General features: G+C 40.0%; 1 protein-coding gene across 1 annotated transcript in view; it reads left to right on the forward strand.

The window, feature by feature from the left end:
* The window catches only part of rspo2 (R-spondin 2), a 131056-nt gene that overhangs the window by 48065 nt on the left and 66068 nt on the right, over positions 1-16923 (forward strand). Inside the window, exon 3 of the mRNA XM_061944818.1 lies at positions 8660-8848. Coding sequence (XP_061800802.1) covers positions 8660-8848 — 189 coding nt within the window. The remainder of the gene's footprint in view (positions 1-8659; positions 8849-16923) is intronic.

Genomic DNA, 16923 nt, shown 5'->3' on the forward strand with positions numbered 1-16923 from the left:
AGTTGTTATGTAGTCTTTATCCTGCAGTTGTGTGGGTGCTTCAGCAATGACTGCCTGCTTTATCTCAAACCTCACCTGGTGCATAACAGGACTCTTCTTGCCTGGCTAATATTTCTTACACCAAGTCTAATTCTGCAGAATTATTACAATCAGGAGAGAAGTCCTGAATTATAAACACGTGCTTGCATCAGTGACAAGTAAACTGTTGGGGAAAGCCTTCATCCATAGGAGCTGACTATTTCCAGCTGGAAAGGATTCAGGGCTCCAACATATTTTCAGCTAAATTGGAAAAGAAATGTGCCTTCATCACACCGGTCTCACTCCTGCTTTTTCTCCACCATTTTTTAGCTAAATAACTTTCATCGGCTGCCATAGCTGCCAGTTTCACTGTCTTCTTTTCACAAGTTTGTACAATGTTGATGGTTTGGTTCAGTTTTCAGTGGCTATACGATGACGTGCGGTCGCATATTTCTTTATTCTCTGTATCAATCCCTCTCTTTCTATTTTAAAATGGGGTGGAAGAAAAATTATACCATAATTCGGGGTAAAAATAATTGAGTCAAAGAAAGCATTTTGTTCTGTTGGTGAATGTGATGATTTCCACATGAGGACATAAATATTTGACCTGCTGCTACTGTGTTACCATGAAAGGTTAGGTCAGAAGCTTCTCCATGTTAGGACGCTTGAAGAATACATTTTTTTGCAAGAATATTTTTGTTGGGGGACTTTCTGCAGTCCTGTACAGTACATGTCTTTCCAAAACAATAAACAATGTGCATGCTGCGGTGCTGCATTCACCGTCTGCAGTATTAGATTTACATTCCAGAAGCCCAAGAAAAAGAATAGAGACAGTTGTTTTGTGTCTTCCCTTTACTGGAATTCACTGCTGCATTGTTATTTCCTGTACGGCAACCACCTCAACAAAGTCAAAAGAGAAACACATTTTTCCACATGTATGTTAAACTACAATCGAGCAGTGACTACGGTATTATAAAACATACATCTGTGAAATATATAAAGAATTATAGACTTGATCGTGTCTATTTTCTATAGGTAAAGTATATGCAATGATAACATAAATGATCATGTTTTAAAGCGAATATCCCCTTGCATATTGTATTTTGTCACTGGACACTGCATGGAGCAGGTGAGATGTGAAAAAAATAGCATGTAACCACTTACTGGTTTTACTTAATCACATTTTGTCTGCATGGAAAAATGGGAAACACATGGGAACCCTGCAAAAACCATTAGGATATACTAAAAACATGATACCGCTTAGCACACAATATAACATTTTAAATCTTAATAAAATAGTTTGACTTGAAAGACCAGGAAACAGTGGCAAACATACCAGTTTCCAAGAGCTTTTAGCATCTTAAATGGCTTTACAAGCTGATTGTCATTTCAACGTTTGAAACAGGGATGTAAAAGAAAGTGCAGTTGGCCGTGTTCGGGTTTTGGGTTGCAGCAAGTTGAAATGTGTCAATGTAAATGATTTTATGGGTAATAGGAGGTGAGTGGAAGGCAGCAAATGTAGCTGGCCGTGGGTGGAGGATTTTGGCAGCCCAGAGTCTGGTCAAGTCATGCTTCCCTTGCACTCATAAAAATGTACCTGAGAAGGAGTTTGGGTTTCTGCTGGTTTTCATTGCAGTCTTAATTGCTCTTGAGTTGTGTTCAGAGTAGGCCTGGAAGCTGTATTTAGCTTGTAGATTGCAGCACATGTCGTCATGTTTTAAGCTGGAGGTCGGTTATACATGAATGAAAGACCTAACGTTAACCTGAACAAACTAAATAGGTCACCCAAATGACGCTAGCATGATTACAATACGATAACACGTTCAAATATGTATGAAAACACTCCTACAGAAATCACACATGGGACGGTTTGGTAAGTATAAATTGTTTTAGTTATATTGTAAAACTTGGAAAATTTTGCTTGGAGGAATGACAAACTCGTGGCTTAAACTATGAATTCACCAGACTTATTGGATGTTCCTTCAGTTGTGAAAAAAACACAAAACTGCATTTAAACTGGCTTTAAGAAATACTACAAGAAATAAAGAAAATAAATTATGGTAGTCTGTAACAGTTTGATTTTTAGATTAAGCGGAGTGAATCATTCAATTACGAGGAAAAATACAATAGGGAATTATGAAACAAACAAACACCACAACACACCACTAGTACTTTGTTGGACCACCTCTGGCTTTTATAACAGCTAGCAGTCTCTGAGGCATGCACTTAACGAGTGACAAACAGTACTCTTCATCAATCTTGCTTCATCTTTCTCTGATTGCTGTTGTCAGATGAGTTTTGCAGGACCACTTTATTCAATTTCCACCACAGATTTTGAGTTGGATTGAGATCAGACTAAATCATAAAACTCTAAAATTAAATTATACACCTTAGCCTGCATGAACAGTATTCCAAGTCATGGTACTACTCAAAAGAAAATACAAGTTCTAAAAATGCTGGCCTAGTCTATTTCTACATATTGTAAAGTACAGTACAGTAACTCTGCCGTTGTATTTCCAAAGGCAAAATCTCTATAGCACACCACATTAATTCAAAATCTAGCTGTCACAAAAGATTGTTGATGGGTGAGAAAGAGGACATATGAAAATGTTTTATGTGGTTCCTGAAGAAGACGAGTGCCCTTACACAAGTTATCTGCCCTGCAGGGCTGTCATACTGAAGTACATACTAGGCCTCTTTGTTAATAAGTCCTCATTCGGGGTTCTTCACTGATGTTTGCATGGACCCTGTCTTTCATAAATACAATGCTTAAGGCTCAGTGGGATCTTCAGTTAGATTGTCAGAAGTGGGAATTGTGGACATGTTTTGCTTCACATAATATATATTCTGTGGCTGAAACCAAAAACGATCTGGTATATCAAATACTAGGAGTGGCTCTTCAAATGGCATGTACGCCTCTCTGCAGTTTTCAGCATGGTAAACCTCGAATACATAATCTCACAATGACCACTTTTTTACACATTTTATGTACATGTGGGTCATTTCTGTTTCAACATGAGTGACAGAGTAAAATAGTAACAAAACAGAAACCAGAAGGGTTGAGGCATCAGATGATTTGTGGGGAAAGACAGCGAAGACAAGATGAGCATGTGTCCAATGGCAGGTGTACTAAAACGTTTTTGCAGTTTTTTTCCAAGTACCTCCAGTTTTTGTATGATTCGAACAAATCTTTTTCAGAGGTTTGCGCCGGTTTTCGTCCTAGTGGTTATTGTACGGCAAAAAACAGTCCATTCGCCATCCTATAATTCCGCAGATCTAGTTGCTGACAAATAATTCAAAACAAGGACTTTTTATTGAGGCACCATGGTGGCACAGGGGTTAGTGCGTGTGCCTCACAATATGAAGGTCCTGGGTTGGATCCTGGGGTTTGATCCTGGGCTCGGGATCTTTGCATGTTCTCCCTGTGACTGTGTGGGTTCCCTCCAAGTACTCCGGCTTCCTCCAAAGACATGCACCTGGGGATAGGTTGATTGGCAACACTAAATGGTCCCTGGTGTGTGAATGTGAGTGTGAATGTTGTCTGTCTATCTGTGTTGGCCCTGTGATGAGGACAAGCGGTAGTATGGCTGCACTAATAAGCCACCATTGGACAGTTGCAAGCACTTTAGCACTAAAAAAAACCAAGGTTAGAAACCCTGTAGAATTCAAGAAATAACTTGTTGTAAAGTACAAAAGTTACCACAAGATTGTCATGTAAAGGTTAATAGTCGTTACGGCTGGCTCTGGGCTGCAACGACAAAGGGGAGTTGAAACTGAAGTTAAAAGTTCACAAAATAATATTCAATTTAACAAAAAGACAAAACTTACAAATGTACAAAGCAAACTAATGTGCAAAAAAACAAGGCTCAGCAGAGCACAGAGTGAAGTCCTGGGGATCACAGCTGATATACACTCCTAGCTGATTAAGTCAAACTAGATGCAGGTGTGAAACCTGCAAACACAAAGGGAGAGGAGGTGGCCAAGAAGGCCTCCACTCTGAACCCTAACCCACAAGGCTCTCACAAGGCCTGGGTCATATAACACCGTTAACGCAGGTCGCAAGGAAATGGTTTAAGGAAGACACAGCACAGTTAATGTATGTGACTTGTACCTGCTGCTGTAGTTTACTGTGTAGAGGTAGACCATAATCAAGTTTTCCTCTTTTTTGACCTATATAGTATGTTACAATTGTATAAAATAGTAAAGTTCATGCATTTGTAAATTTGCCCATGAAGCAGCTTTGGATCTCTCTGCATGCTGTGTTTTAGAGTCTTCCTTTTTAAATTGGACTTGGACTGAGGTTAATGCGTGCCGAACTTACTGATATGGGCATGCCCATGTAAAGGCTCAGCTCAGCTTTGGAAGTCAGATTCAGATCCAACACAAACTGCTATATTTCGTTTCAAAAAAAGTTAAATACACAAATGGTTTTAGTAGGATGCAAAAAATGCAAAAAACCATTTAGATCAACAAAGATCTACAGAGCTTTCTCTGCGGGTAATCTGCTCAATGAGTCAACATCTAATTGAAGTCATACATTTTCTTTTAAAGTGATTTTTCAGCTGCATGTGTTTTAAAAACTTGGTTGTCTGCTGTCAGAAACTGCAAGAGAACAAAATATTTCGCTGTGATCTTCTCATGCTTTTTTGTACAAACAAATTATGAGGACAGCAGAATAGTTTTCAAGTTATACTTCAATGTCAGTTCAATATCAGCATTTAGATTCAAAATTTAACTGAAACCTGCTGGCAGGTTTATGTGCACAAGCAGATACTGTTGGATACAAATTGGACGGTGCAACTCCAGACAGCCTCCTTCTTGACATACCTGTGGCCTGTACCTCCAAACCTTCCCTCAGACAAATACAAAATAATCTCCAAAATTCAGCTTCAGTTTGTCTCTACTTCATAGAGCCATTTTTCCCTTTGTTGTCCCAGTTGCATCCTAAATTCAGGAAAAACATTCAAATGTCACGGTATTGTATGTTTTATGTGATTCCAAATCACTGTGCAGTGCAAAGATTACCACTTGCCAACACAAATGTTAAACAACAAAGATTGAAATCAATCTTGTAGAAAAATATAAAACAAAAACATTATAGTGAGTTCAATTTCCTTGTTGACTGACCAGCCAGCGATCTAAAAGGACCGCAGACTCAAATTGTATTTTTCCATTATTTCAAGGTTACTATTGTTAGCAGACTGTTGATACTTATAGGGTTGAGCTTGCTCTAAAGGAGTAGGAAAATTAGCTTTCCAGCCCCACAGTTCACTACTTTTGCCAAGCTGTCTTCCCTTTTCTGTCATTGTAGTTTTCAAGAATCACACGGAAAAAGTTGACTCGAATAAGAAATAAGTCAATGTGATCCCCTGACTTTGAGGCAGACATGCTAACCACTACGCTACCCTGCTGTCCAAGTTTTAGATCATCTGGGATCATTGTGAGTTTTGCAGAAAAGATCACGGCATAAGCAAAAAGAACATTGTCAAATATAAGACTTACTGGATTATAGGGGTGCTAAAAAAAAATCGATTGACACCTGAATCATGAGGCACACATATTCCGATTCAAAATCGATTAATATTTTTGCAAAATAGATTTTTTTTTAAATAGATTTGTTAAATATTTTTTGATGAATCGATTTTTTTAAAGTATTTTTTTAGGGCATCTCTGCCTTATTCGCTATATGCATACGTCATATGTCATCAGCTCGGTAGAGCTTTTGTAACCTGTTTTGAAAAGTTTTTATAATACATTTTATATCAATCAATATATTACAAGAATTGGTTTGAATCGAGAATCATATTGATTCGAGAATTGATTCTGAATCAAATCCTCACCCCAAAAATTATATTGAATAATGAGTTTTCATAAGCCTCACATCCCAAGCTTTCCTTTCTTATTGATTGAGAAATGCTTAAATAAATAACCTGTTTATTATTATGTGTTCAACCAAATTATTAGACAATTCTACTAATAATGAACATTGTTGTTTTAATCCATACTTCCTTCATTATTGTATTTGTAAACTCAGATTTCCTAAGAATTTTTGCACTTCTTATCCTAATGTGGTGACAGGTGACTGGAAGTACTTTTGATAATTCACCATGATTTCATGTTAACAAGCATCCGGACTACCTAAAGGCAGTCATTAAACATAAATTGCTTTGGCATATATATGCTGGATTGACAGTTAAATGTCTATCCCAGTGTTCCATCTGAGATTTTACAAACTTTTCACTTTGACATCATGTCCGACTGAGTGTCGACCGCAGATGAACAATCATCAGTTTAGGTGACGAATAGGCTTGAACCTTCAATGAGCCTATTTAATCAATGGGCTGTGGCTGTACGCCTCATCCTTTGAGACTATTCAAAGACATATTCTGAATAGCACTTCATATTACTTTCATCCACCATGGCTGCAGGAAAATGAGTGTATATTGGCAAAGTAAGAATGCATTGCTAAAGACTTCCCTTACACAAAATACAAAAAGGATGATACCTTTGTATGCGCTGACTGACTTTCACATGATTACAAACTGATGCTTGCATTCACATTACACTCACTTTCGTCTGGGTCAATCTGTCAAAGGAATCTAATTTTCTGATGAACGGCAAGTAAAAAAGATGTGCTCTGTATCTGAGGGTTTGTCCAGTTTGCTTGCGCAGTATTTTATTAAGGATCGTCGTACAGTAGGTCGCCAAGTTGGATCGGCACTGTTGCGTGTTGACTACTTGTGATATTTAAGACTTGGTTAAGATAAATAGACTTTTCTCTCATTTGAAGGGATTGGAATAGCCCAAAGACTTTTTCCGGTGAATGCAGTGCGAAGAAGATAACATAGAAAGTCACATATTGCAGAAAACATATTGTGGAGAAAGACTGTATTTTTATTGGATTCTTTGTATTCCGCAGGCAACTTGTGCCAAGAAAAAGGTCACTGTGGCTTTTTAGGCTGTCAACGACTCCCTCAACACAATTGTTGTGGACGCCAGCTCTGACCAGAATTAAAGCAATAATCCCATTCATAACTAATTTATTAGAGCAGAAACTCAGTTTTGCAAGAGTGACAAAATTGCAGAGTTGGATGTATTTTCATTGATTCTTAGTGCACATGACTATGTACAGTTAAAATATCTTGTGTTTCCTTTTTCCTTTCCTTTTAATACTCATTGGTCACTTTAGGTGTGTGTATTTGTATTAAAAATCTATTAAAATGTCAAACTTGACCAAAGTGGGCTGGCTCAGGGTGGAGGACAGAATAAAACAACTTGCACTGAGCCTAGTCTATAAAATCCGCTACACCTCCCTGATACCGAAGTACATGTCAAACTACTTCCTTAACGTAAATGACCGCCATAACCACAACACCAGGGGGAGCTCCACTAACCACGTTAAACCCAGATTCCGATCTAACAAAGGTCTTAACTCATTCCCTCTCTATGCCACATCAATGTGGAATGCGCTCCCAACAGGTATAAAAGAAAGGGCATCTCTTTCCTCCTTCAAAACCGCAATAAAAGTACACCTCCAGGCAATTTCAACCCTAAACTAACACCCTCCCCGGATTGTTTATAATCAAATGTAAACAATCAAATGTAGATACTTTTCTTATGCCTTCTTCTCTCTCTCTCTCTCTCTCTCTCTCTCTCTCTCTCTCTCTCTCTCTCTCTCTCTCTCTCTCTCTCTCTCTCTCTCTCTCTCTCTATGACCACTACTTGCTGTACATATCCTACCAAGTCAGACCTACACTGTTTCAATATCCATTTCTCTGTTCTCAATTTTTTGATGACTGATGATAACAACCAAACCTAACCCCCCCCCACACCCCGAATTGTAAATAATGTAAATAATTCAATGTATACACCCTGATGATGATCTTGTGTGATGACTGTATTATGATGATAGTATATATGATAGTATATATCTGTATCATGAACCCCGACTTAAACAAGTTCAAAAACGTATTCGAGTGTTACCATTTAGTGGTCAATTGTACGGAATATGTACTTCACTGTGCAACCTACTAATACAAGTCTCAATCAATCAAAACCACCGTTCTTCTGGACTATAAGTCACACTTTTCATTGATTAGCTAGACAGGTGCGACTTCTTATATATGTCAAACTACATATATATACGTAGGTGGTTGGCGTGGTCATGGAGTTCTGTGCACATACACAATGGCCTCAGGCGTGGGCGTGTGCTTCAAGAGCTGCTGTTACTCTTCTGCCACCGTGCTGTTAAAGTGCTTGATTCGACATGCAGCAAAGCCTTTTTAAATGTTAATATCGCAGACGATCACCCTCATTTAATCGTAGCAGCCAAAATCATGATCATTGATAAAATTTGACGAATTGTGGGGCCCTGAAACAATGTACACCGAACGGAAAACAGTGAACATAATATCGATATAAGATCCAATCCGTGGATTTTGTGAATAATTTCACCCCTAGTTAATAGAAACTGCATTGGAATTTAATTTGGACTAAAGAAAGTACACCATACAAATAAAAGTAACCTAACATATTAATTGTCTAAGTTGAAAAGTACTTAGGCTGAGGGTCCTGTTGTTTGGTGTCGTTTGTGTTTAGTCTTTCAACTCCTTTGTTCATTGCCTCTCTTTATGTCCTACAGCTAGCTATGGAGGGTATCCCATCTGTAAAGGCTGCTCGGTGTGCTCTAGGGACAACGGCTGTGTGAACTGCCAGCCTAAACTCTTCCTGTTTCTGCGGAGAGAAAGGATGAGGCAGTACGGAGAGTGTGTTCATGAATGTCCAGCGGGATACTACGGCATGCGCAGCCCCGAACTCAACATGTGTTCCAGTAAGTCATACATTCTCTCTGCACATTTACTCAGCAGTTTACCCCCACCTCTTTTCTCCACACCACCTCATTTTCCTTTAGACATACATTCCCTTCAAAGTTTAAATTTTTTGCTTGACGGCCGCAGATCTACATTTTATTTTTACACTTGCATTATAAAATATATTTTAGTAACACTGTTTTTGAGGTTGTTTTGTATAGCTGCAATCATAATACACTATATTTCAAAATGAATATTGGGCTATGAAGTGTAAAAAGAACATGATACTCAATACATTTTGAGCTGCAACGATGATTTGGAATATTAGCATTACAACACAAAGCTAATATATTTGGGGTGTTGTCTGTGTCGACTTTCACCCGACAGTGTGATTTATTGCCAGTCAAAACGGTCTTCGACTTCCAGCACACAGCCAATTCTCAGCTGAATTTTCCAGATCAAATATATTTTGATTGGAGTTTGATAAGACATGGGACAAGTGTCACGAACAGAAAACTAAGATTGTATGGAAAGGTTTTAGGAATACATTGTTTGACCCTTGGCACCAGTGCTTAGACTAAATCTGACCTATCTAAAGGCTGAAAGGTACTCTCGTTTCTTGTGACTTGCGTAAGCAACAGCGTCTTGCTCCTCCCCCTGCATATCCTCCTGCAGACCCTGACATGCACCTCCAAAAATTGTACCTTTGCGACCAGGGAACACGGACCGCAGAATTGTCAGCTTTTGCCAAAGAGGGTTACTGAGCACAGGAGAGCAGACGTTGTGCTTGAAATGCAGAAATTATTGTATGAGATAAAGCAACAGTGATTGAACATTTGCATGCAAGCAAATGTTTTGTCTACTTATTACTTCAGTGCCCTCCAAAAATAATTACTGAAAGTGTCGTTTTTCAGCTTGTTCTGTTGTTGCATCCAGAAGAAGTCACACAACTTAACTATTATTGCCAATCTTGTGCTAACAACAGGTTAAATTCCAACACATATTTTTTCTCGTGCACACACGTCTTTTTCTCTGACACCCAACACTTCCTCATTGTCTGTCAAACATCTGTCAGGCACGGTATGTTCACAATCACGAGAACTCTGAACATCAATATCACATGAAAATAAACATTAACACCAGCAGATCTTAATAATAGTTATTTCATAGTTGTGTTAATTTTCAATTACAAAGCTCTATCTAGCCATAAATCCCGAACAGCCAAATAGCGCTGCATCGACTCGTTTCGGGGTTGCAAAGTCCAACTTTACAAACGTCTTTAGTTCTAGTGCCAACAAAGATGTCCATGTTGCAGTTGTCATTGTCCACACTTCACAAGAAGGTAAATATCTAGTCAACGACAGCTGGGGTTGCTCCGTCAGAAGACACTGCCACTTAGTGTTTTGGAACAGAACAGCAATTCTCGAGTCAGCTTGGACGGAAGAGCTATAAACCAACCAAGACGCCGTCAGAGGGGACGCAAGCTATGTGACGCAAGAGTATATTTTAGCCTTAAGCCAATGACCATGAACTGATGATGCCTGCTCAGAGAAGAGGTAAAAAAATTTCTGAACAGTCCAGTTGCGATGGATGGAATGCACTGAGAATACAATGACTCAAATAAAAGAGAATATCCATAAAGTTCAAACTTGAATCTCCTTAATATAATGAGCATTCCAATCCAACACTGTGTAAACTATCATGTCTTATCTTATTTCAACACAGTACATTGCTCATTGGGATAACCATCATGATGATACACATATGTTAGGGCTGGACGATTATGGCAAAAATAATAATCACGCTTATTTGGATTGCTATTTAATCACGATTAATGACACGGTTATTCATCAATTTGAAAACATGAGCATTGTACCACCAATATGTCTTGTCATTCTTTTGTTTCATGGGATATATTTCACATGCAGGGTTGTGTTTTGTGTTTTTGAAATTTGAACAAAAACGTAATATTGAAAAGGTTCTAGCGATTTTTGTTAAAGAATAACCCCAAAATCTGATTACTGAAATGCCTTCCCTCAGGTCCTCATATAGCACCCTGTTCTCATAACATTTTTAACAGGAGAAAGAGAGAACGGGGGAAGGACAGAGAGCCTTTATATGTTTACATGGGGCCAGAGGTGTTGGCAGAGTGTTTCATGTGAAAACATAGAAGAACTTCAACTTATGGTTCTCTGAGCCAAACTCCTAGCAGACACTAAAATGAAGCCCAAGAATAAGGAGTCCAGATATTTAAGCCCAACAATAAACAAGAAACAAGTATGGTAAGAATCAAACTACAGACCGTCCTGACTTGAGAGCAAATACCGTATGCTATGATATTGAGAGATGTGTTTCATGAGCATCAGGTACCGTATTTTCCGCACTGTAAGGCGCAACGGATTATAAGGCGCATCTTCAATGAATGGCATATTTTAAAACTTTGTTCAAATATAAGGCGCACTGCATTATAAGGCGCACCACATTATAAGGCGCATAGAATAGATGCTACAGTAGAGGCTGGGGTTACGTTATGCATCCATTAGATGGAGCTGCGTTAAAGGGAATGTCAACAAAACAGTCAGATAGGTCAGTCAAACTTCATTAATAGATTACAAACCAGCGTTCTGACAACTCTGTTCACTCCCAAAATGAATAAACAGCTGTTTTATTATTTTCCCCGAGGTAAAGTCAGTGACGTGGTGTTTTGTTTATCTTTTAACAACAGCAAGGTATAACATGTAGTGCAACATTTATATCACATAGTGGAGGGGAACTTTTCCCTGATTCAATAAACACGTAAATAACAGTGATACTGTTACGGTAAATCAAACGTTGGTGCAATCACAATATAGTAACACTCGAAATAGTGCAGAGCAATAACAATATATCAATAACTCAACGTTGCTCAAACGTTAATGTCGCACAAAATAAACATGTAAAGCTCACTTTATGAAGTTTTTCCTAATCCACAAATCCCTCAAATTCTTCTTCTTCAGTGTCCGAATTAAACAGTTGGGCGGATACGGCATCCAACATCTCGTCGAAGTCGAAGTCGTCATTAATGGAGTCAGTGTCACTGCTGCTCTATTCCCGTGTTCTACTGCGTGACTGATCGTCTTAAGTTTAAACTCTGCGTCGTAAGCGTGTCTCTTAATAGGAGCCATTTTGGGGTCTTTACACAAACAAACTAATAGAAATGAAACGGCATGCCTCTCGCAGTCATATATCCCAGCATGCACTTCTTCTTCTACGGGGGAAAATGAAGTCTGCGGCTGCTTACCGTAGTTGCGATCGATTGATTGATTGAAAATTTTACCTGTTAGAGGTTCAACATTGGTCCATATATAAGGCGCACCGGATTATATGGCGCACTGTCAGCTTTTGACAGAATTGGAGGTTTTTAGGTGCGCCTTATAGTGCGGAAAATACGGTACTATGTTACTGACAAACAACATGATGTCAGCCTACAGTCTCATCCTAATGATCAGTTTGAGCATTATTTTTCATCAGAAACCGTCGGTGTTGCAGCTCTCTGTTTAGCAGTATATTAGAAGTACAAGCACAGTAAACAATATACAGCAGAAAAAATAAATTCTTTTAACAACCAGACAACATATTGTGTCTTTGAGCATGCACTATTGTACTAAATATGTCAATGAAATGAATCTGTACTAATGTAAAAAGTATGCATTGATCGTAAATGGCAGTGTGTGAGTTATTGGACTGACATGTTTTCTTAGTTTTACCACTGTCATCATAAAATATATTTATAATTTAACACTCATTGTTGGGTCAGTGGATATCACTGGGCTGACAGTCCCAAAATGTAAACAAGTGCTCCAAGGCACAGTATGCGAATAACAATTATTGTCCAGTGACAAGAAGAAAGCTGTTTTGTGCTCCTAGTTTCCGAAGAGGAACGAGGCATTTTGTCTGTTATCGTGAGCTTTTTAAACACTGGCTCTGAACTCACTACAGGAGCAGCTGCTTGTTATTACGCCAGAGTTTTACTGTGTGATCTTATCTCATTGTGGATTGCCTGGATAAAGGAAAACAAGAACTGTAAGAGAAAGTTGCTTGTACACTTTCCGTTTTTTGTCAAAATGCCTCAGGCATGTGTGCAGAGTGGAGGGATATCCTTTTCATACATTTAGCTGACTGCTTGATGCCAGATGAGGTTGGTTAAAAAGCAAAATGAATAGGTTAAAATGCCACTATGGACTTGGTTCATTGATAGACAAGCACTAGCCTACGTGTTCAATACAATGCAATGTTACTAACTTGCAACTCCAGATTTACTAAACCGGAATCACCTTGTAACCAAAGCCAAAATGTGAAATGTTGCAATAGGCATATTGGTGTTTTATTTGCCTTTGAAGTGATCTGTTGTAGTTTGTGTGCACCGTGTTGCTTTTTTATTTAGGGACCTTCCCCTATATTCCACTGTGTTAACATCTTTGGGAGCAAAAGTCTTGCTGCTTATGCAATAATTTGATTCTCCCTAAGTCAAAGCAGAAGCACCTCTGACAAATCTCCTTGCTTTAGACCGTTTACATTGATGTCAAAAGTGGGATTGCAGAATGGCAACCAGAGATCGAGGATTTCATTACGAGCACCAAGGAAGATGGATGAAGCCAAAAGGAAGAATAAGCCCTGCCTTCGACGACATTCAGAAGATGACCTGCAAGCTGAGCGATTACTGCCACCGCTGGGGCCTCAAAGAGGCAGCAAGACCGCCAAAAGCACCACATGGAGACAACCAGCACTCTAGCTGATTCCTGCCAGTAAGGGCGCCTTAAGGAGGCGACAAGCAACTTCCAACATCAAGATCACCTTATGGAGAGTGGCAGGCCTACTGACTTTTCTGCCGCAGCATCGGCGATGCCAGCAAGGGACACTGACACTTCCTCATCAAACAAGGAAAAAACACAGGTAGAGGACTTGTCTACCATGGACTACTACGATCTGCTGCGGTACCGATTGTGAGAGGTGTGCAAATGTGGCACAACAGACCCTCGATGAACCCAACTCCACCCTAAAAAGGGCGTATGATACCCACTGCAGACAAAAGGACGTTGCCGCTGGTGCACTTGTGTGGGTCTACTGCCCACAGAGGAAGAAAAGCCTGACACTAAAGCTGATGAGTAGGACTGTGCGCCATCCTGGAAAGACTGTCAGATGTTGTGTACCAGGTGGTGGTCCTCAACCAAGATCGGCTGGCCCCGTATCAGTTTTTTAGCAGCTAAGGAATGGCTAGGTCACTGATGGTATAGGGTTCACACAGCTGGCTTTTGTGCAGCTGGTGTGGGTTGATCAGATTTTTCTCTGTGAATTATTGTCAGTCTCTACAGTGTGTGCCCTGCGATTGACTGGCCTTCAACACAGGGTGTAGTCTGCTTTTACTACACAGTCAGGTTGGATAGGCCTTAGCATTTCTGTGACCCTGAACCTGGAGCCGTAAAAAATGGATGGTTTTGATATGTGCCGTAAAACATATGTAGTAATGCTAGTCTTATCCACGGGCGTTCATATAAACTGCCCAGTTGTGGGCGGCCCAACACCAATGTCTGTGGGTGTTAATCCACTGATCCACTGGAAATATTTGTAGAAATGGTCACACAGGGAGCTGCTTAATGTACAGTCAAATTTGTGTGAATGCAGCCAACTCTCCACACAGTCACAAGACTTCGGTTTTACCGACAGCATATTCCTATCATGTATTCATGCATTCCAAAGTATCCATTGTGCAAGTTTTTGGGATGCAGGTTGCTGAGGGGAGTTGTGAGCCATGTACCATGAACCTCAGTCAAATTAGTACGGAAACGGCAAAATATTAATTGTTGGCATTAATTGGTAGCACCGGCAGCTCCCTTTCTCATTCAAACGTCTTTTTGTAGTTGAGTTTTGAAGCTTGCGGGTATTTCCACTGCACAGCATAAACCAACAAAATGACCAGTTGCTTTTGGCTTCTTTACTCTGCCTAGGGGCATTTATTCATCACAGCTTTACAAACCACACTTTCAAATTTGGCAGACATTGCAATTGTCCCACCAAGCCCAGGACATACTGTAACAACCAGATGACGAGTTGCATGATTCTTTAAACATTAAGAATGAATACTGTTGTGTGACTATAAAATGCCGCATGTGCTTGACCACCGTCTGAACCTCAGCTTTGTTTGTGTGTGTGTGTGTGTGTGTGTGTGTGTGTGTGTGTGTGTGTGTGTGTGTGTGTGTGTGTGTTCAACTGGCTGTCCAGATTGAAGTGGATCCTGGGATATCACTGACTGTTCCTTGGAATGAAGAAACATGTAGAGACACTGAAATGTCTGCCATTGCGTTTCCCTCTCGTGGACATTGTGATTGACAGGAACACCACCTCTGCTTCACCTAGGTCGACAGTGGCACGCAGAGGTGCACCCATGTGGAAAAAAAACAGCATGGAAATAGTTGGGAGGAACATGGCAGCTCTGGCCTTTGTCGTGAACTCCTGCCATCCACTGCTCTGCATGTCACGGCTGAGTGGCATCGAGCAAGCCGAAGCTTCCATGTCAGCCAAACCCCAAGCCTAGAGAGTAGGTCAGAAGTTTTCTACTCCGTTTGGAGGCAAAGAATGGAAAAAAATAGGGTTTGTTTTCCCCTTCGCATTGCCAGGCCTTTTAGGAAATGGACACTCCTGCTGTGCAACATCAAGTCTGGTTGGCTTTCTGGAGAAGTCTGAGACAGACCATATCCTCATCAGATCATGTATAAGACCTAGTTTGGGACCCAGTAGATTAATCAGTCTTTTCCAAGATGTTTTAGCACCCTTAAGCAGTGAATATTCATTTAAATAAACATAGTGATTACACTTGACGCTGTTGGCCTGCAGAGGAACAAAATTTGACTTAAATTGACATGTGGTTTTGCGTGTCCTTGATACAATCGGTGCAATTCCTCCACAAACCCAGGCGTGTGTGTGACAAATGACTCTCGATGACTCATGTATCAACTTCAAATGCATCTGAACACGAAAGCCATGCAGCACCCATGACATCTCAATAATCACACTGCCCTCTAAACTTTTGAATTTTCTCCGACAACATCTTGCCTTCATGATATAAGACACAGCCAGAACCAGAGTGGGAGATAACGATGATAATACATTTAAATCCCAGGAACACAGGCATTCAGTGGGATCTGATGACCTCATTATTTCTCATTAGTTTCCAGGAGGCACCTCGATGAAGCCTTTAAAGGTGGTCCAAAGGTTAATCCTGCTGGGAGAATGAACCCGCTCCCCTGTATCTGTTTCTGGAGCTGCTGAACAATCGGCTGACTTGGCTGGGTGATTTGCTGGTGGTCAATGTGGGAGCTTCTCCAGTGTCATCGTTCGCTTACACTGTCCAAGATAGCCTTTTGCCTGATAACTGGGCAGCGGGATGAATGTCTGCTGTAATGATCCTTTCCCTTCTCATTCCATTCCCTGATGACCTCTGACCCTCCAGCTTTACCTCCCTGCATTCTAACTCCCATGGAGCTGCATTGATGTGCCATTCACCTCATCCATCTCACACAGGGTCATCTTTACTTATCTTTTATTTAAAAACAATCATCCCAATCTTTTTTCTTTCTTGCATGGCTGAACCATAGGAACTGGAAACAATGTTTGAGTGTGATATTGTTTAATCTTGTTAACGACTGGTCCTCCTGTATTTACCGTGGATAACTGAGGATTGCACAACAGGCTGTGAGTGCTGGAGAGTACTGCCAGATGTTCTCCCCTTCATTATTTTTTTTTTTTGGTTTTGGGAGCTGAAAGTCTCTAAGGTGATGACAGGCCAGTGAGGTGCGAAGAGTAAAACGCAGTGTTGTGCTTTCTAATTTTCTTTGTGATTTATTAGCTTCCCAAATGGCCTCTGAATTGTGCTGATTCAGTTTAATTCAGACAAAATTTGAAGAGCAGCAGAAAAAAATACATTGGAGTTGGCATTTAGTGTGATACAAAATATTGCCTATTGTACTTTGTGGTCAAGTTTTTGCATATGTCAAAAAACAAGGTGATATACAGCCTTTACTCAATTAAATAACCATATTTATGGAATTATTTTGAATTT

The sequence above is a fragment of the Nerophis lumbriciformis genome, linkage group LG04, assembly GCF_033978685.3.
Source record: "Nerophis lumbriciformis linkage group LG04, RoL_Nlum_v2.1, whole genome shotgun sequence".
NCBI lineage: Eukaryota > Metazoa > Chordata > Actinopteri > Syngnathiformes > Syngnathidae > Nerophis > Nerophis lumbriciformis.